At 36.3% G+C, this 21951-nt stretch overlaps 1 protein-coding gene, 1 long non-coding RNA gene and 1 pseudogene across 3 annotated transcripts in view; 1 reads left to right on the top strand and 2 right to left on the bottom strand.

Moving 5' to 3' along the window:
- Positions 1 to 2: 2 nt before the first annotated feature.
- On the bottom strand, positions 3 to 1902 carry LOC107570865 (uncharacterized). Of its 2 annotated transcripts, XR_001607096.1 has the most exons (6): positions 1824 to 1902; positions 1104 to 1631; positions 690 to 770; positions 438 to 587; positions 200 to 340; positions 3 to 36 (listed from the first exon to the last, which is right to left on the bottom strand). It is a non-coding gene; the product is annotated as an uncharacterized lncRNA (long non-coding RNA). The 2 variants fall into 2 exon arrangements; XR_001607095.1 differs by lacking the exon at positions 3 to 36 and having other exon boundaries at positions 123 to 340.
- An 11576-nt stretch (positions 1903 to 13478) lies between these two features.
- Positions 13479 to 17150, top strand: LOC107570859 (ribosome-releasing factor 2, mitochondrial-like; annotated as a pseudogene).
- Positions 17151 to 17286: 136 nt separating this feature from the next.
- The window catches only part of hexb (hexosaminidase B (beta polypeptide)), a 9992-nt gene continuing 5327 nt past the window's right edge, over positions 17287 to 21951 (bottom strand). The window contains exons 9-14 of the mRNA XM_016257144.1: positions 20531 to 20617; positions 20308 to 20380; positions 19211 to 19388; positions 18448 to 18538; positions 18127 to 18231; positions 17287 to 17576 (exon numbers count right to left, since the gene is read on the bottom strand). Coding sequence (XP_016112630.1) covers positions 17513 to 17576; positions 18127 to 18231; positions 18448 to 18538; positions 19211 to 19388; positions 20308 to 20380; positions 20531 to 20617 — 598 coding nt within the window. The 3' untranslated portion in view covers positions 17287 to 17512. The remainder of the gene's footprint in view (positions 17577 to 18126; positions 18232 to 18447; positions 18539 to 19210; positions 19389 to 20307; positions 20381 to 20530; positions 20618 to 21951) is intronic.

Here is a 21951-nt window from a genome sequence, read left to right as displayed (position 1 = left end):
TGTCTCACACGACTCCGGGGGGTGAACAAAGGCCTCCTGTAGTGAATCGATGCGTTTTTGTAAGAAAAATATCCATATTCAAAACATAATAATCACTTGAATTTAGCTTGTGCTCACTGTTGTAAATGGAAGCAGTTCCGGGCGGATGACGTATGAAGTCAGCTTTGCGCATGCCAGATTTTCCCCAGTAAGAACCTACGTTCCGTTCCTGTTTATGTTGTACACTGCCGACTGAGCCTTCATGCTTCCTGAATAGATCCTAACAAACATGAGTGGACCCCTCTGTTTGTCATGGACCAATTTGAATGCCAACGCACACAGATCATCCTTATACCAGCGCCTGGACAGATAGGAACAAATATACATTTAATCATAGCATGATTTATTCTCCTTTAGCAAAATGAGTTGATGAGGGGGCTGATGGATGGTGCACTCACACCAGGTCATGGTTTCTCTCATTGGGGGCAGGAAGGTAAGCAGTAATGGCATCCAGCAGAAGTTGAACCCCTTTTATTTTTCAGAGAGCTTCCAAACAACACAGGAACTCCCTTACGAGCTAATGTCACTCATCTCACTGCCTCCCTCAACTGGATATTCAGATTCAATTCTGTTTATTCAATAGCCAAATGTATCTGAACCAATAGAGAAAGAAACCTGGAGCACAGTATAGAGAAGCTGCATATTCTTACCTCCCCTGCAGGCACTGCATCAAAGTTTTCACTGTACCGTCCCAGAAGCAGCTTCGCAAAATCATCATTTAGATCTGCTACCTGTCCAATTCATACAAAAAAGTTCAGCCAAAAATGTTAATTCTGCCATCACGAACCACAAGTCATTCTAAACCTGTAACACAATAGAAGATGCCTTAGCTTTTTTTTTCTCCATACAATTAAAGCCAGTGGGGTCCATTGTTGTTTGGACACATTTTTCAGAATATCTTTTGTGTTCCACAGAGAAAGTAAATCATACATAAAAGAGAGCAAATGATGACAGAATCATAATTTTTGACGTATACCTTTAAGAACCTACTGTACTCGAGATGTGGCAAATAACAATAAATGTATCAGTATTTATTCTATTGTTTTCAGATATTTTTTTTTCACCTGTTCTATCAAAGTGGCCTGGCCTCACTGTCAGCCTGGAGCACATCTGGGTCATCTGTGGGCTGAAGGGTGCTGGTCTCAAAAGTACAACCATCATATGTAATTGAGCTCCCCTGCTACTTCATTTTCTGCCTAGTGATCAAGTCCGCCAATCCGGTAAAGCTCTTCCCTGTGCCAATAGGGGTTCTGGAAATCATACTAAATATTCAGAATGAATCTTTTCATTGGTAACTGTAGTTGGTTACTATGTTTAAAAAGGTCATCTGAAGGAGAACAGGGTTGGCCTTTAGTTTAGTCTTTATGCTGTGTATAGAGTAACTCAGGCTAGGAGAAATGAGAGTGAGATGAAACCTTAGTGAGCGGCAGTCATTCATTCAGATCAATAACACATGCAAATTTGTGTTAATGGATTCTCTAAATTTAAGTGAGATTCTGAGAAATGAGCAAAAAAAATTTGTGTATAACCTAGCTGCACACACATGGGATTTTATGTTTTTCTGCCTGCCGCCACACAGTCATGGTTTGAGCCTGAAATTCATGTCAAAAACACCTTATTATAAACAATTTTATATATATATATATATAAATAAATAAACAGAAAAGATTTTGGCTTTACAATTAATTGTATTATTAATTCAAATACAATAATAATTAATATACATGAATATAATTAATAATTTACTTATGATTTATTATGTTCACAAATAATTTCTGCCAAACCTCTACTCCAGCAGAAGCATCAAACACAGCAACCGCTCCATCCAACACTCGTAAAGCTCTCTCAAACTCCAGAGTAAAATCAACATTTATATATATATATATTTGTCTTTATTATTTTATTCTATTGGTGAGCATACAAAACTTCTTTTAAAAATCATTTTAAAAATATATATTGTACCCATCCCAAATTTGTGCAGTGTGTGTCCCTTACCCTGTATTGAATACAACACTGTTTGGACACATACGTACCTGGTGTGTATATGAGGTTAATCCTACACATATATACACACACACACACATATATACACACACATATATACACACACACACAGTAACAAATCCCTCTACTTTCTCAGCCAATCAGTGGGGCTCCATTTGTCATATGACAAGTTCCGTTTTTTCTTTTTTTTTTTAGATTTTTAAGATTTAAAAAACCCCGCTTTTGACAACTACCACTTAACCGTGTTTAACATGCTGTGCACACACATATATACACACACACACAGTAACAAATCCCTCTACTTTCTCAGCCAATCAGTGGGGCTCCATTTGTCATATGACAAGTTCCGTTTTTTCTTTTTTTTTTTTAGATTTTTAAGATTTAAAAAACCCCGCTTTTGACAACTACCACTTAACCGTGTTTAACATGCTGTCAGTGGGAAAAGAAAACGATACGAGTTTGCTTTAGATGTCTTTTCGACCCAAGCTTTACGATTAATTAAATGTCTAGTCTGATCTTAACGTGACTTTGATCAAGCACAGCAGTCATGTGGCGTACTGTACAGCTGAAGCTTTAACTCTTTAATCAAACGTTCTGCCTCAAAAATGCATTTCAATGTAACGTTCCCCATCCTAGGAGGGGTAGTTAAGTTTGTGCTGTTGACTGCGTCTTAAACGCATCAGATGTACAGGCATTTGTCATTGACTGTAATTTACCGTGATAACAATACTTTCCATCAAAATGCCATGGTTACTATAGTAAAGCCTTGTTTAAAGCCACCACTTTTTTGAGATTCTGAAACTATTTTAAAGACGTCTCATACACTTGTATTAGTGTTTTACAGCATTCGCTTCTTAAGCGGGGTTAAGTTAGTTTTGTTTTTGATATTCCTGACACATTCAGCGATAAACGGCAATAACTCCAAAACGACTTGCCCTAAAAAATCTAAACAGCATTACCAACTAAAGGGCTGAGCTGATAATATTTCACAACCTTCTTTTTAATTATTTTCGCTCGATATAATAAGCAGTGCCACGCAGTTGCCGTCGCAATGTGCAATAAGCCGGGGAGCTCGCTCTCTGCGGAGCTTTCGACAAGGGACCGTGGTGAAAGTGCAGTTTTTCTTCGTTATTTCCTATAGCTCAGCGTAATAGTGTTTTTGTAATAGCTTTTTTGTTAAATGGCCTATAGACCAGTGTCAATCAATAGAGGGGGACAGTGGACATTTTTCACAACCTTCCATTTTACCCCAAGTGGATGATTAGGGAATTGCATGTCAAAAATTAACCTTCTTTTTGTAATAACTTTCTTCAGCAGGAAGTTAGAGACATGATACCAGTGTCAATCAATAGAGGGGGACAGTAGACATTTTTCACAACCTTCAATTTTACCCCTACTGGCAGAAAAGGGAATTGCATGTCCAAAATTAACCTTCTTTTTGTAATAACTTTCTTCAGCAGGAAGATAGAGACATGAGACCAGTGTCATTGAATAGAAATGGACAGTGGATATTTTTCACAACCTTCCATTTTACCCCTACTGGCAGAAAAGGGAATTGCATGTCCAAAATTAACCTTCTTTTTGTAATAACTTTTTACATCAGAGACACAGAGACATGAGACCAGAGTCTTTGAATAGAAATAGACAGTGGATATTTTTCACAACCTTCCATTTTACCCCTACTGGCAGAAAAGCGAATTGCATGTCCAAAATTAACCTTCTTTTTGTAATAACTTTTTACATCAGAGACACAGAGACATGAGCCCAGAGTCTTTGAATAGAGGGGGACAGTGGACATTTTTCACAACCTTCCATTTTACCCCTACTGGCAGAAAAGGGAATTGCATGTCCAAAATTAACATTCTTTTTCTAATAACTTTTTACATCAGGGACACAGAGACATGAGACCAGTGTCAATCAATAGAGGGGGACAGTGGACATCTTTCACAACCTTCCATTTTACCCCAAGTGGAGGATTAGGATATTGCATGTTCAAAATTAACTTTCTTTTTGTAATAACTTTTTACATCAGGGAGACAAAGACATTAAACCAGTGCCAATCAATAGAGAGCGACAGTGGACATCTTTCACAACCTTCTTTTTTACCCCTACTGGTATAAAAGGGAATTGCATGTCCAAAATTAACATTATTTTTGTAATAACTTTCTTCAGCAGGAAGATAGAGACATGAGACCAGTGTCAATCAATAGAGTTGGACAGTGGACATCTTTCACATTCTTACATTTTACCCCAAGTGGGTGATTAGGGCATTACATGTCCAAAATTAACCTTCTTTTTGTAATAACTTTCTTCAGCAGGAAGATAGAGACATGTTACCAGTGTCAATCAATAGAGGGGGACAGTGGACATTTTTCACAACCTTCCATTTTACCCCTACTGGTAGAAAAGGGAATTGCATGTCCAAAATTAACCTTCTTTTTGTAATAACTTTCTTCAGCAGGAAGATAGAGACATGAGACCAGTGTCAATCAATAGAGGGGGACAGTGGACATCTTTCACATTCTTACATTTTACCCCAAGTGGGTGATTAGGGCATTACATGTCCAAAATTAACCTTCTTTTTGTAATAACTTTCTTCAGCAGGAAGATAGAGACATGAGACCAGTGTCAATCAATAGAGGGGGACAGTGGACATTTTTCACAACCTTCCATTTTACCCCAAGTGGAGGATTAGGATATTGCATGTTCAAAAATTAACCTTCTTTTTGTAATAACTTTTTACATCAGGGAGACAAAGACATGAAACCAGTGTCAATCAATAGAGAGCAACAGTGGACATCTTTCACAACCTTCCATTTTACCCCTACTGGTATAAAAGGGAATTGAATGTCCAAAATATCATTATTTTTGTAATAACTTTTTACATCAGGGAGACAGAGGCATGAGACCTGTGTCAATCAATAGAGGGGGACAGTGGACATCTTTCACAACCTTCCATTTTACCCCTACTGGTATAAAAGGGAATTGAATGTCCAAAATATCATTATTTTAGTAATAACTTTTTACATCAGGGAGACAGAGGCATGAGACCTGTGTCAATCAATAGAGAGCGACAGTGGACATTTTTCACAACCTTCCAAAATTAAGATTCTTTTTGTAATAACTTTTTACATCAGTGAGACAGAGTCATGAAACCAGTGTCAATCAATAAAGGGGGATAGTGGACATTTTTCACAACCATTGTTCTACTCTAGTGACTGATTAGAGAATTGCATGTTCACAATTAGGGCCCAATCCACTAGAGCCGCAGGGCCCTATTGATGTTCTAACGATTATTATTATGTTTATTTTTATTTGCCAAGGTTTTTATTTGCCAAGTCTTTTGGGGCCCTTAACAAAAATTTTGACCATTCCAAATCATTTGAACTTTGTGTCTGTACATCATGAATAGAACGAGGCAGCAGTTTACTGTAAGGGATTTGTCATGTCGCGTAGCGCTGCATCCAGTGTAGAAAGCATAACTGATTTAAATAGGTTATATTTTATTTTGTCATACTGCACCGGTTGCATACAGTGTACAAACTGTGTAAAACACTTAACAAGCTTAAAATTGCATGAAATTTGACACACACACATCAGTATTAATGATAGTTTGACACAGGCAGAAGCTCATAAATGGGCATGGAACAGGTGCTCTATAGCGCCACCTTTTGACAAAAGTGGATGGGTTACTTTTTCCTAAAGTCACCAAACTTGGTACATATATTATTCTCATTGCACCGGACAACTTTCTCATTTACAGTCATTAGCTACAACCAACAGAAAGTTGGCTATTTTGCTTTGAATATGGATAAAAAAACTTTTAAAAAACTGTGAATTAATGCATACTCCTCCTTTGTCAACATGATGCCAAGATATTAAAGATTCTAAACTGCTAACAGATTTTGGATATCTTGAACGATATTAAATGGTGATTTATTGAAGTAACATTTAAAAAGATAACAGTAATATTCTAATATCTTTAAAGTGCATTATTCAAACTCTCCACCAATAGTTCACAAACATAAATATGAAAAACAAGTACAGTATATATATATATGTATATATATATATATACAGTGCACAGCATAAATGATTACACTCTCTCTTTGATTAAACATAAAAGGTTGATGTTCTAATATAATTCATAGAACGATGGCAAAATTAATATGTATTAAAAATTTATAATAATATTATAATAATATTCTTAATAATAACAGATAAATATATGCCATTGATACCTGTAAATTAGTACACCCTACATTTTATTCAACAGTGTAATATTCTACTACTTAATATGTCCTCCATATTTTTTTTAAGTACACTGCTCTGACCCATCTTGGCACTGAGTGTACAACTTCATGACAAATTGTCACATCTGTCCTGTTTAACTCCTGGAGGATGAGCTCCTTAAATGCTCCTTAAATGCTCCTTAAATACTTAATGGAGAAGAGGAGAGAAGTATATATATATATATATATACAGTGCACAGCATAAATGATTACACTCTCTCTTTGATTAAATATAAAAGGTTGATGTTCTAATATAATTCATAGAACGATGGCAAAATTAATATGTATTAAAAATTTATAATAATATTATAATAATATTCTTAATAATAACAGATAAATATATGCCATTGATACCTGTAAATTAGTACACCCTACATTTTATTCAACAGTGTAATATTCTACTACTTAATATGTCCTCCATATTTTTTTTTAAGTACACTGCTCTGACCCATCTTGGCACTGAGTGTACAACTTCATGACAAATTGTCACATCTGTCCTGTGTAACTCCTGGAGGATGAGCTCCTTAAATGCTCCTTAAATACTTAATGGAGAAGAGGAGAGAAGTATTCTCAGCTTGTCAGAGCTGCTCACACTTAAATGTGATCAAAAAACTAAAAATAGGAAAGAACATGTTTGTTTGGAAACCATTTACAATTTTAAAAATAAACCTGTATTTAAATTTAAGAATGAAATCATTTACCTGTTGGGATTGTGTTGACACTCTGTGTAGTTGGATTGCTAAGCTCCAGAAAATCAGTAATGAGGTGCTTTGACAGTTACAGATTTGTAAAACCAAAGGTCTGGATTAAGGAACCCTAAATTCTAACACCAAGAACCATTTCAGCATAAAAGTGTTCCTCGGGATGCTCAGGTGCTAAATAGAAACGTTACTACTCCCAGCTTTGTGTGGATTAATTCACATTTATTTTTATAGCTCTTTTCACAATACACATTATTTCAAAGCAGTTTAACAGGAAATGCATTAAAAGATTTTAAAGAAATGTGGAGTACTGGGCTGTGCTGCCATATTCTGTGATAAATTTGCTTACAAGCAGTAAGGGTCTTACATGTTTACCTGAGGTCAGGGAAGTTCTTAATTTCCTGCACAAGCTCTCTACTGTCCAAATCATGATCAGAGATGTTGGTTTATGATATACAATTTGAAAAGTAGCCCGATTTAAATTATAATTACACAGATTTGAAAATTCCGTTGGCTAATTACAGGGCCTAACGTTAACCCAACTGATGGAAATACATAATAACTGAACAAAAATGTGCAGGAACTATTGGCCTGTATTTATAATATTATGAATGAAATGTGCGTTATTTGGAAGAAAGTCGAGGTGTGACTGACTTTAGCCCACTAATTCCATTAGAGTATTGCTCTATACAGTGGACCCCCCCTCCCCTTTGTCCATTCCATTTGGGAGAGACCCAGAAGTGAACTGTCCCCCGCGCCGCTCCCCTTTCCCCTTCTCAAACAGCTTCTGTGCACGGCACCTTCTCAGCAAGCAGGGGCGCCAATTTGCCAATTCCCCACATGTCATTTTTTAATTAGCAGTGCATGATCTAGTAATAATCCATATTTTAAAATAAGTGACAATATTGTTTTTTTTTTAATTGTTTAGAATTTTTAGTTTTCAACATGTACAATTTGTAGAAAAGGAAAAGAGTTACTAAGATAACTATATTTTAGATGTACAAAATCATAAATAATTTTATTTGTAGTGTTTCTATTCTTTCTATTGTGCCATTCGCCAATGTATGGGGACAAAAGACGTAATCCAAGTATATTTATGTGTTTATCTGATGTAATAATAAATTCAGCATTTTAATGAGCTGTTAAACATTACTTACTCTCTATATTAACAACTGATCATATGTCTTGTAAATCATAACTAACAAATCATGTTTAACTATTTTTGCATGCTTCAAAGTTATATGCGAGGATTTGTTTAAGGTCAGTACCATGTATAGAAACAAATTCTGACATTAAACCATAGTTGTAAAGATGTATATTTCTTTATCATTATTTTTTTTACATATTAGATTCTTGTTCACACTTCCATATAAACAATGTACAAGCATAAGTGTGTCAACATTTTATTTAAAATTTGAACCGTCATTGCTATTAATTAAGCACTGTTGGGTTTGTGTCCACCTAAGTTAAGTCGGAGTCGAGTCAGAGTATTTAACCACTTGAGTCAGAGTACAAAATTGGCCAAGTCGAACTCAAATCTGAGTCCAACTATACAGTACAGTGTCATCTTAAGGTTATTTTAACCTTTAAAACTAGAAAAGGCAATGCCAGTTTAAATTTAACAAAAGAAAATCTCTTGCATGTTGCCATTTTGATTTTTTTATGTCGCATCATCTCATAAAATTTAAAGTAAAAATAATGTATGGCTGACTTGATTTATGTATTGTAACATATTTCAGCGTAAGCTGTAGCCTAAGGACCTTTGAAATAACTGAAATCATTTGGCGAAGTGTTATGGATATGTAATGCAGTCAAGATGATAACTTGCACACATTAGAATGTTCATTAACCAGTGAGATTCAAGATTTAACAGCCCAGTAGTATAATGGCAATTTATTGTATAAATCTATGTTTTCAAATTGATTAATATTTTGGTCGGTCTTTTGCTTGTCTGTCTATTTAGATGAGCCGCACCTGCATATAATATATTTAGCATAATAAAAAGCTATAATAATAATTAGTATATAAATGACATAAGAAATATTTTTTCACTGTGTGGACATGGACTCCAGGGCTAAACACTGGTTTCAGGCTTTTGAGGGGTGCACGTGTATGCTAAGCCTACAAAATCTTATATCAACTGACAAATTGTAAAATATAAGTTGATAGAGTCCTCTGCTATGAACAAATGCTTATCAAAATCATTCTAGATGCTGGTATTGTGCAAAGCTACATCTGTCTGCAGGATTTAAAAAATATTTTTTTTACAGTCTATGGTATGTATTAAATACAAATTATTCTTAGTTACTAAAGTTACTAAAGTGATTCAGATCACTTTGAGAGCAGTGAGTGATTTTCTTATTTTTTTAGTTTGATTAACATTATCAACACAGTCGGCGGCAGCAGGTTTTACGCTGCTGTCGCTTTAAGACCTGATGCACGGACACATCTGTATTTCTCCTAACTGTTTAGGTTCACTTATGACATAACCGACTGCATTTACATGGATACTCTCCAAGACGGGCATTTTGACATAACTTTTTGTGTACTTGAGTGTGTAGTAATAACATACAAAAAATAACTTAATTTGGCATTCACACACTGAGAGGAAAACTCTGTGAGCAAGTAATGTCAAGACTTAAAAACACATGTGAAATCTGAATGTCACTTTTGTAACAAAGCATCTGGTCAGTGACTTAAATATTTTTTGAGTCCCAAAGCCAAAGGCTCAAGTCTGAGTGAAAATGTATTTGAGTGCATGACAACTCCAAGTCCGCTAAAGTTGTATTTGAGTTTTGAGTACTCCAAATCTATAATTAAGTAACACAGTCAAAATGTGATATTTAGGTTTTTTTAAAAGAAAAAGAGAGGTTGTTGCATGTTAATTGTCCCCCTCTATTGATTAACACTTCGAGGTTGTTGCATTCTGGACATGCAATCCCTCTTGCCACCAGTAGGGGTAAAAAGACAGGTTGTAAAAGATGCCCACTGTTTTTCTCTATTTATTGACACTGGAATAATGTCTCTGTCTCCCTGATAGAAAACTCTATTACAAAAAGAAGGTTAATTTTGGACATGCAATTCCCTTTTCTAACAGTAGGTGTAAAATAAAAGGTTGTGAAAAATGTCCACTGTTCCCCTCTATTGACTGACACTGGTCTCAAGTCTCTATCTTTCAGCTGACGAAAGTTCTTACAAAAATAAAGAAAATTTTGGACATGCAATTCCCTTTTGTACCAAAATGGAAGGTTGTGAAAAACTGTCTACTGTCCACCTGTATTGATTGACACTGGTTTCATGTCTCGGTCTCCCTGTTGCAAAAAACTAGTACAAATAGAAGGTTCATTTTGGACATGAAATTCCCTAAACAGCCACTAGGGTATAATAAAAGGTTGTGAAAGATGTCCACTGTCGCTCTCTATTGATTGATACTGGTTTCATGTCTTTGTCTCCCTGATGTAAAAAGTCATTACAAAAAGAAGGTTAATTTTGAACATACAATACCCTTTTCTACCAGTAAGGGTAAAATGGAAGGTTGTGAAAAATATCCACTGTCCCCCTCTATTGATTGACACTGGTCTGATGTCTCTGTCTCCCTGATGTAAAAAGTTATTACAAAAAGAAGGTTAATTTTGGACATGCAATTCCCTAATCATCCACTTGGGGTAAAATGGAAGGTTGTGAAAAATATCCACTGTCCCCCTCTATTGATTGACACTGGTCTGATGTCTCTGTCTCCCTGATGTAAAAAGTTATTACAAAAAGAAGGTTAATTTTGGACATGCAATTCCCTAATCATCCACTTGGGGTAAAATGGAAGGTTGTGAAAGATGTCCACTGTCCCCCTCTATTGAATGCCACTGGTCTCATGCATTTGTCTACCTAATGTATAAAGCTATTACAAAAAGAAGGTTAATTTTGGACATGTAATTGCGTTTTCTACCAGTAGGTGTAAAATGGAAGGTTGTGTAAAATGTCCACTGTCCCCCTCTTTTGATTGACACTTGTCTCATGTCTACAGGCCCTTTAACTAAAAAGCCATTACAAAAACACCGCCCACTGAGGCATAGCAAAAAACGAAAAAAATGGCACTTTCCACATGGTCCCTTACCGAAAGCTGCGCGAAGAGCGAGCTCTCCCGGCTTAATGCACATTGCGACGGCTTGTGTGGGGCAGTGCTTATTACATCGAGCGAAAATTATGAAAAGAAGGCTGTGAAACATGATCAGCTTTGCCCTATTTGGCGGTCACATTGTTTCGATTTTTTTAGGACAAGTCGTTTTGGAGTTATTGCCATTTATCTCTGAATGTGTCACGAATATCGAAAACAAAATGGTCAAATGGTTTAGCTGTGTATGATAGAACTGTGATAGAACAGAACGCACTCAGCATAGCTTCATTCATTCCATTTCAGGACATCAGACACCTGATGAGCAGATATTCACAGACATGCAGATGCATGCAGTGATGGGAAATAGAAATTACAGCATTTATCGAGGTAAAGGACAGTAGTGGATAATTACAAAGTTCTACATACTGTGTAGTTTTAGATTAGTGTCTTACTGTTCACAATTTTTTTTTCTTCAGATGAGGTGAAATCACTGAGAGCGGTGATCAACCCTGACGTCTCAAAGTAAGATATGACAGCTCATTTAAAACTAGTATTGTTTTTGCATGCTACATGCCACAGTTTAGGTGTGGTATTTGTAGTAAGACACTTTCAAGAAATTAATTGCAAGAAAACCATGGGTGTCTTCTCATTACCGTGGTTAAATCAGTGAAACTATGGTATTTGTTATGAACAATTTTTAGTTTTTTAGCTAAAAAAAACTGCATTTTTACAGTTTCCTCTTGAGCATATAAGAATAATGTTCTATTAACACCTAGTGTTTATATTATGTTCTTGGCCAGAATTCACAACATAGGCATCATGGCACATATAGATGCAGGGAAGACCACCACGACAGAGAGAATGCTGTACTACTCTGGCTACACAGGGCTCTCCGAGGTGAGGTGACATTTAGAAAATAAGTAGATGAAGAATACATTGTTATCATTCATTGAAATAACGCTGAAATAATAATAAATTATGATAATATTAATAATATAAGTATTAAATACTATTATATTAAATGATAATATAATTTTATAAAGTAAATTAATCTAATATTAAGTAAATATAAAATGAAAAACTTAAACTTAAAAACCATAAACGAAAATGAGAAATGCAACTAACTGAAATTAAGTACTAAAATAACTACTGTAAATCTGAAATAAAAATAAAGCTACATAGAAATATATAAAAAAAAAAAAATATATATATATATATATATATATATATATATATATAAAATGAAAATAACAAAATTACTCAAATTTGAATTCAATTGAAAACTTAAAATATGAAATGAAATCCGATTCAAAATATTAATAAATACTATAGTACATAAATAATACTGAAATAACATGTTTGAGCAGTTTAATACACATCCTTTAATATTTGTTTTCTATGATATGAGTGTCTGTGTGATTGGTCTTGTTTAGATGTGGATGATGGTGACACTGTAACTGATTACATGGCTCAGGAGAGGGAGAGAGGAATCACCATCCAGTCAGCTGCTGTTACCTTTGACTGGAAGGATCACAGGATTAACCTCATATACACACCAGGTACGTATGTGTCCAAACAGTGTTGTATTCAATACAGGGTAAGGGACACACACTGCACAAATTTGGGATGGGTACAATATATATTTTTAAAATGATTTTTAAAAGAAGTTTTGTATGCTCACCAATAGAATAAAATAATAAAGACAAATATATATATATATAAATGTTGATTTTACTCTGGAGTTTGAGAGAGCTTTACGAGTGTTGGATGGAGCGGTTGCTGTGTTTGATGCTTCTGCTGGAGTAGAGGTTTGGCAGAAATTATTTGTGAACATAATAAATCATAAGTAAATTATTAATTATATTCATGTATATTAATTATTATTGTATTTGAATTAATAATACAATTAATTGTAAAGCCAAAATCTTTTCTGTTTATTTATTTATATATATATATATATAAAATTGTTTATAATAAGGTGTTTTTGACATGAATTTCAGGCTCAAACCATGACTGTGTGGCGGCAGGCAGAAAAACATAAAATCCCATGTGTGTGCAGCTAGGTTATACACAAATTTTTTTTGCTCATTTCTCAGAATCTCACTTAAATTTAGAGAATCCATTAACACAAATTTGCATGTGTTATTGATCTGAATGAATGACTGCCGCTCACTAAGGTTTCATCTCACTCTCATTTCTCCTAGCCTGAGTTACTCTATACACAGCATAAAGACTAAACTAAAGGCCAACCCTGTTCTCCTTCAGATGACCTTTTTAAACATAGTAACCAACTACAGTTACCAATGAAAAGATTCATTCTGAATATTTAGTATGATTTCCAGAACCCCTATTGGCACAGGGAAGAGCTTTACCGGATTGGCGGACTTGATCACTAGGCAGAAAATGAAGTAGCAGGGGAGCTCAATTACATATGATGGTTGTACTTTTGAGACCAGCACCCTTCAGCCCACAGATGACCCAGATGTGCTCCAGGCTGACAGTGAGGCCAGGCCACTTTGATAGAACAGGTGAAAAAAAAATATCTGAAAACAATAGAATAAATACTGATACATTTATTGTTATTTGCCACATCTCGAGTACAGTAGGTTCTTAAAGGTATACGTCAAAAATTATGATTCTGTCATCATTTGCTCTCTTTTATGTATGATTTACTTTCTCTGTGGAACACAAAAGATATTCTGAAAAATGTGTCCAAACAACAATGGACCCCACTGGCTTTAATTGTATGGAGAAAAAAAAAGCTAAGGCATCTTCTATTGTGTTACAGGTTTAGAATGACTTGTGGTTCGTGATGGCAGAATTAACATTTTTGGCTGAACTTTTTTGTATGAATTGGACAGGTAGCAGATCTAAATGATGATTTTGCGAAGCTGCTTCTGGGACGGTACAGTGAAAACTTTGATGCAGTGCCTGCAGGGGAGGTAAGAATATGCAGCTTCTCTATACTGTGCTCCAGGTTTCTTTCTCTATTGGTTCAGATACATTTGGCTATTGAATAAACAGAATTGAATCTGAATATCCAGTTGAGGGAGGCAGTGAGATGAGTGACATTAGCTCGTAAGGGAGTTCCTGTGTTGTTTGGAAGCTCTCTGAAAAATAAAAGGGGTTCAACTTCTGCTGGATGCCATTACTGCTTACCTTCCTGCCCCCAATGAGAGAAACCATGACCTGGTGTGAGTGCACCATCCATCAGCCCCCTCATCAACTCATTTTGCTAAAGGAGAATAAATCATGCTATGATTAAATGTATATTTGTTCCTATCTGTCCAGGCGCTGGTATAAGGATGATCTGTGTGCGTTGGCATTCAAATTGGTCCATGACAAACAGAGGGGTCCACTCATGTTTGTTAGGATCTATTCAGGAAGCATGAAGGCTCAGTCGGCAGTGTACAACATAAACAGGAACGGAACGTAGGTTCTTACTGGGGAAAATCTGGCATGCGCAAAGCTGACTTCATACGTCATCCGCCCGGAACTGCTTCCATTTACAACAGTGAGCACAAGCTAAATTCAAGTGATTATTATGTTTTGAATATGGATATTTTTCTTACAAAAACGCATCGATTCACTACAGGAGGCCTTTGTTCACCCCCCGGAGTCGTGTGAGACACTTTTTTTTTATGGATGGGTGCTTTTTATTTAACTTCTTTTGGACTGAAGCAATGCGACACCCGCTGACTGCAATGATAGAGCTTGAAAGATCAAAGACAATTTTTAATATAACTCTGACTGGATTCGTCTGAAAGAAGAAAGTCATATACACCTAGGATGCCTCGGGGGTGAGTAAATGTTTTTTTAATTAATTTTCATTTTTGGGTGAACTAACCCTTTAAGCTTAGTGCTTTGAAAAAGTGTCTTAATGTATTACATTGTGACACATAACCCATCCTGCACCATTTGTGCTACGGACATCAAATACCTTGAATCTTGTGTTGAGGAGAAGGAAGCACCTAAGTCATAATATATATAATAACCAGAATATCATAGATTTGGGAGCGTTTTTTTGGGAGTAAGCGATTGCCCAAAACACCCTAGTAACCTAGCAATGCCCTAGCAGAAACTAGATTAAGCAATAACGGGGAAAAAATGTTAATTGTAATCTCTCTTTCTCATTCTCCTGCTCTGCAATGTATTTTTTCACTTGTTTATGCACAGACGATACTGTGTGGCATGGGAGAGCTACACATTGAGATCATCCATGACCGTATTAAGAGAGACCACAACATTGAAACTCACCTAGGACCCTTGCAGGTGGCCTACAGAGAGACCATCCTCCAATCAGCAACTGCTACAGGTGAGGCAAGTGCAAACTCTACCCTCATGTTTTATATGGTAGTCTACCTGTTAAAATCATATTACGAAGAAACATTAGAACTTTTTCTTTTCACCCCAGTAGGGGGAGACACAGTCCATCATGGCGACACTCAGACAGCACACACCTTAGCAACTAAGTAGGAGTATAAAGGGTCACGCAGCCCTCCTGGTAAGGCCTCCTCATGTGAAGACCGAAGAGTGTAAAGACCATCGACTCCACCGGGCAGGGACACCGGCAAGGGATATAAGTATCGCTTTTGATTCATTCTTTTTCCTGCTACTTGTTTCTTATATTTTGTTTGTCTGCTTTACTGTTTTATGGTCCAGTGCGACTTATGGTTACAATATATTTTGTCCATGGTAAAAAAAATAGGCATAAAATAAAAAATAAAACAACTTATATGATCAGTCACGTGCCCTGTTTTAGTGTAGGTTCAAAAGTCTGGGGTTGGTAGGATTTTTTTTTATGTTTTCATTTTTGTATAAAATTAATAGATGAAGAAATGGTAAAAAAAAAAAAAAATCCTATAGTTCTACACAGAATAAATTGTAATGCTAAAATGGATTATAATATCAAATAATGCAGTATTTATTTGGAGTAGTCAAGTATTAGGAAATTCCAGTATGATTTGTATGATCATTTCAGACACGTTAGATCATACTCTGGGAGTCAAGAGGCATGTTGTTACTGTGGAGCTTGCTGTCCATGCTCTGATGAAGGAGTCTAGCACTTCCTGTGACGTGACTTTTGAGGAGGAAGGAAATACTCGGCTCCCAGCTGTTGTCAAAGAAGCTGTGGAAAATGGGGTTCAGAGCGCCTACCTCCAAGGTAATGGATGCTTTAAAGCTTTTATGCCTAAATCATTCATCACATCCATATCATTCTGCTACAGTATTGAAGTACATTCAAGTCTATAAATCTGATGTCCTTGTCAGCCATATGCTGTTGGTAATCTAATTTCCTTTCCAGGTCCTGTGCTGGGTTTTCCTGTACTGGGAGTAAAGACAGTTATCCAGCATGTGAGTTTAGAGCCAGGCACTTCTGCAGCCATGGTTTCAACCTGTGTCCCGCTGCATGCTCAAGGTACTCAAAAACTATCCTGTGTCTTTCCCACAGTCACTTTCTAATATGTTGCCACATCTGAGTCCATGTCTTTCTGTGTCAGGCTCTGAAGCTGGCTGGGGGGCAGGTTTTGGAGCCGGTGATGGCTCTGGAAGTGACTGTAGGGGAAGAGTATCTGAGTCCTGTGCTTGCAGATCTCGCCCAGCGACGCGGTACTGTATGCGACATCCAAAGTCGACAGGAAAACAAGGCTACTCAATCATTCTGCGCACTTTGACTTCTGGGAATGCCACCTTTTCTCTGGAGCTATCCAGCTATGAGCCCATGAACACTCAGGACCAGAATATACTGCTCAACAAGATGGCTGGACTGGCTTGAAGCAGTAACTGTCACCAACTGAACTGAGCATTTATACGGACACAAATTTTGATTGCTCTGTGATTGGCTGCTTACATATGGTCCAGAAAATAAATCTTGGGAGACTAGCCTACATCCAGAGACCTTGGATTTTTTTCCTCAGTATAAGGTAAAACATGCTTACTGTTGTTTGTGTGTATATGTACATAAAAAATACCAATCATTTTATAAGAACAATGCATTCATAAATGTTTTATTTAAATATATATTTCATTTATAAAACTTACAACATACCTAGCCTTGGGAAATAATTAAAACGCAGACCTCATTTCAAAAACTTAAAATTCCATACAATTTATTCACAAGAACATTAATTACATTTTAATCAAATTTAAGCCTACAGAGAAAATCCAGATGTACAGAACTGTCCATTTAATAATGAAAACCAGTAATCAAAAATATTAAGTTCTGGCAGTATCTGGCTCAGTGCATAAAACAGCAAATCATAGTTACTGGAATCAATAACATGGTTTTATCTTTTAAAAAGTGTTGTCCTTTTATTCCCTTTAATTGTCTATTGTCAATAGCTTGTCTAGCTGAATGTTGAAGTTCATAAGCCCTTGTATTCCTGACGGCAGTGGCCAACAAATAGAGGTTCTGCAGGTATGCCTCTCCTGATGGTGAAAAAGGGAAAAATATCACTTTCACCAATGAAAAATATGCCTGTGCAAATTTTATTTGCAAAAGCAAATTAAATTATTTGTACAAAGACTGTATTGAATACTTTTTACATTTTCAAAATCCCCCCAACCAATCCAGAACAGACTGCCTTCAAAAAAATTTTTTTTTTAAATAAATAATATTGTAATAAATCTATAATTAACCAAAAGTCAAGGACATTAGAGTTTAGTGAGGTCACTCCACTGCTGAGCATCATGATTCTTACATACATTAAATAAATAAATAAATAATTGAAACAGTATGTTGTATTATTGATTAATACAACTGGTTCTCAGTTCGAGTTCTGGGGACCCCCTGCTCTGCACAGTTTGCATGTCTCCCTTATTTAACAAACCTGATTCAGATCACCAGCTCGTTAGAAGAGACTCCATGAACTGAACTGAATAAGAGAGACATGCAAAATGTGCAGAGCAGGGGGTCCCCCAAGACTCGAACTGAGAACCACTGCATTAATGAATTTGCCATTGTCATAGTTTAACTCACTTGACCATGCGGCAGCGATGCTGGACTAGACGATTATAGGCATTATCCACATCTGTCACGCTTTTATCACTCCATAACCTCTCAGCGACAGCACTGGCTCTTGGCCTGCAACGGCACAAAAAAACAAAAACGTTTCATTTACATAATTCTAAGTAAATACTAGGTTTGGTTTCGGTTTTGGCACAAACTCCTAACTTTAGCTTTTACTTTTATTACATGATAGGAGATGCAGTTAATTAACCACTTGTTAGTAACATGATTACACAACGTGTATAATGGTTTGTCTTGGTGTTGTTGGTACAGTTGAGTGATATATCATACCAGAGTCGAGGAGTGAGGTTGGTAGCATCCACATACTCTCCCCAAAGACAAGCTTCTCCACCTATCACCAGCTTCTTCTGTGCATCTGTGCCTGTAGTTATAAACAACAGCAAAAACAATAACATTTAATACAACATTGTACAAAAAGCGGTCCCTCAAAGCAAAGAGTTGATCCTGTTTGAGTCTGATCTGTGTGTCAAAACGCCTATATCTGAATACCTGCAGACAAAGCAAACCATTTAAACTGCATGGTTCGTGACTGAATAGACGCATAACTGTCAGTGTGTGCAAAGTTCCATGGTCACATGATAAGCATGTTTGTTTGCATATCCAAATGCAAACAGGTCCCTGACAATGTCAATGCTATGACAGAGCTTTGGACCGAAAAAATGATGATGCTCGTTGATATAAGGATATGAGAATATCTGATGTAAATGACTCCATTCAATCACATGCCACCTTTACCACTTAAATATGCTGCCTTTGAATCAGTGTAGCTGACCTTTAAAACCTAAAACCACTCGTACCAACCTTGGTTACACTAAACAAGAAAATTCACCAGATTCATCCATTAACAGACAGACAGACTTCTCAACTCTTAGAGGTCAACTAAAACATACCTCACAACATCATGTTTTGCATAATCAACAGTCATTGTTTTTTACTCTAAACCTTGAGATGTTGTGCAAATTTAGGAGAAACACAAGTCAAACAGAAACAGAGGCCCAAATCCACATAGACTTTATCTGCGAATGACACACACCAGTGAAATTTTGGGGGTCAGCTTTGTAAATGTTCACCCAGTCTTGGCCGTAGCTGATGCGGTTGAGGTACCAGGGTGTGGAGAGCAGAGCATTGAAACCAGCCGCCGTGACCTGCGCCATCTCATCCTGGTACTGCGGCCTGCCTTTCCACACATGGATCTGTGTGTCGGCTTTCAGCTACATGTGTACAAATACAGACACATGTATAACACACAAACGAACAGACGTCAACATGTGGATGTCCCTCTGGACTCCATTTAAGGTCTTTGTAAGGCTTTTCATGCTTCATTCAGATGTACTTTGTCAAAGTTACCAAGCTGAGATTGCACATTTATGCAGATCTAGTCGCTAGTAGCTCTGAAAGAACTGAACATAGTTGATTTTAAAGTGACAAAAAATATGGATGTACAATATTTTTCAAAATCAGCTGTAACAAAAAATAATTTTTGGCTACCAATATTGGCACATCCCAATAAAATGCAATCAATATTTAATCTTAAAAGTTAAAAATTGTCAAACACTACATCAAAAACTGTAATATGTTAGATCTTGAATGTAGTCCAGAGAAATATATCCATTTTGTGTCATTTTTCTGAAATGTCAGATGCTTAGCTGTGACTCAACATGTCTTGCTTTCTCATTAGATCATTAGTTAATGGCCTCTAAACCTGACAACAGTTAACTATTATTCTATACAGTAACATCTAAGAAGAACGAGGTAGAAGTTTTTAGCAGTGATTGATATTAGTGTATTGATTTTACAAAGCTGGAGCAAGGTGGAGGAGGAATTATGGCAAAGCATACACTACCATTTCAACAGTTTGGATTTTTGAGTTTTTCAAGAGTTTTTTTTTTTTAAAGAAATTTACAAATAATTTATAATTAAGAAATTATTTGAATGCTTGGCCAAAGAGATGTGTCTTTAATCTAGATTTAAACAGAGGGAGTGTGTCTGAACCCCAAACGTTATCAGGAAGGCTATTCCAGAGTTTGGGAGCCAAATGCGAAAAAGCTCTACCTCCTTTAGTGGACTTTGCTATCCTAGGTACTACCAAAAGTCCAGAGTTTTGCGACCTTAGGGAGCGCTCAGCCTTACCTTCACTCCATTATCAAACACTTCCTGCCACACCATGTAGCCTTTCTTGGTAGCAGCCACAATATCAAGTAACCTGTTTTCCAAAGATGAATAATACAAAATGACAGATTGTGTTCTGATTAATATTTTCATTTACATTCTTCTGGGAAAAAATAAATAAGCAAACTATCTGTAATGTATACTATACTATAAATGTATTTCCTGACTATATTGAAGCTCTTACCTTTGTATGTAGAAAGACTCCAGTTTGCTGTAGTCTGTGCCAAAGCCCTGCTGCACCATAAACCTCTGAATATCAGGATTGGACTCCCTACAGGAACGATAAGTGGAATGAAAGCATGGCCTTAACTAAAGCAAATAGAGAAAGAGAAACAATACATGCCCTTGCACAGTAGACTGTCATTTTCAGTTAGAATCAAACTTTTTTTTTTCCCATTCTGTTTAGACACTTCAGTGCATTTTTTAGACGGACAAATATGACTGCTGCACTCGTGTCTCACACAAGAGATGTAGCCATGCAAAGTTAAAACAGTTTAAACTTTTACAAAATTTGTGGATGTTTATTTCTTTTCACTGCGTCTCATATGTTTTTAAATGCAATCTGTGTGAATGGCGCTTCGGCTCTTTGGATTAATGCATGCATAAATACATGATGCTGTTTTGTTCATAATTGTTTATGCAATTTACAAAATTATATTTGATTTTTGAGTTAATTTAGACGTAATGCACGTTTTTATAGTTACTTCCTTTCGTTGACAATTTAAATGCGCTGCATTATTTTGCTCATTGCGCCCTCCTGTGGCCTCGGGAGACAAGACAAAAGTTTCCTTAAAGGGTTAGTTCAACCTAAAATGAAAAAATGTTTTTACTTAAACAAAAAAGAAAAGTGTTTATTACGTTTGAAATATGGATATTTTTCTTACAAAAACTCATGGATTCGCTACAGGGGGCCTTTATTCATCCTCGGAGCCGTCTACGGCACGTTTTATTATGAATGCACAAGCTTTATTTGACGACTTGTGGACTGTTCAACTGCAACACCCGCTGAGTGCAATGATAGAGCTTGGAATAGCCAGGACAATTTTTAATTTAACTCCGACTGGATTCATCTGAAAAAAGAAAGTCATATACACCTAGGATGCTTCGAGGTAGGGCTGGACAATAATTCAATATCAATATGTATCGCGATATATTTTTTTTCAATAACGGTGATATGATTTTTAAACATTTCCAATATACATTACCAGTTTCCCATACATTGATTTATTTGTGGCGTTTGACTTCATTGAATAAACATGAGCACTGCACATTTCCAAATCAAAACACGGCGCGGGTTTTTTATATGAATGTATCTCTGAAGGGAACCGACTGTCTTCAGAAAAGTTTCGATGGCATTTTCATTTGATCTGATAAAGTAGCATTCATGAGCGGAGCTTCTTTGTTTACAGCCATTACTGGAGAAACCGCTAGTTCTATCACTCTAAAAGCGCCTCCTGCTGGCAGACAATCAGTTTGCATTTTAAATAAGCCCGTTAACATTTCCAGTTTTTGTTGTTGTTCAATTTTTTTGTTTTCTGCAGTGACTCGGAGCACTATTCATACCCTTTTTCCTGGCTGAAGCACATTTGTTTCAATCTATAAGAA

Source organism: Sinocyclocheilus grahami, unplaced genomic scaffold, assembly GCF_001515645.1.
Source record: "Sinocyclocheilus grahami isolate Dianchi unplaced genomic scaffold, SAMN03320097.WGS_v1.1 scaffold1514.1, whole genome shotgun sequence".
In the NCBI taxonomy this organism is placed as follows: domain Eukaryota; kingdom Metazoa; phylum Chordata; class Actinopteri; order Cypriniformes; family Cyprinidae; genus Sinocyclocheilus; species Sinocyclocheilus grahami.
The sequence above is the reverse complement of the archived record's forward strand: the minus strand, read 5'-3'. Positions and strand labels throughout refer to the sequence as shown.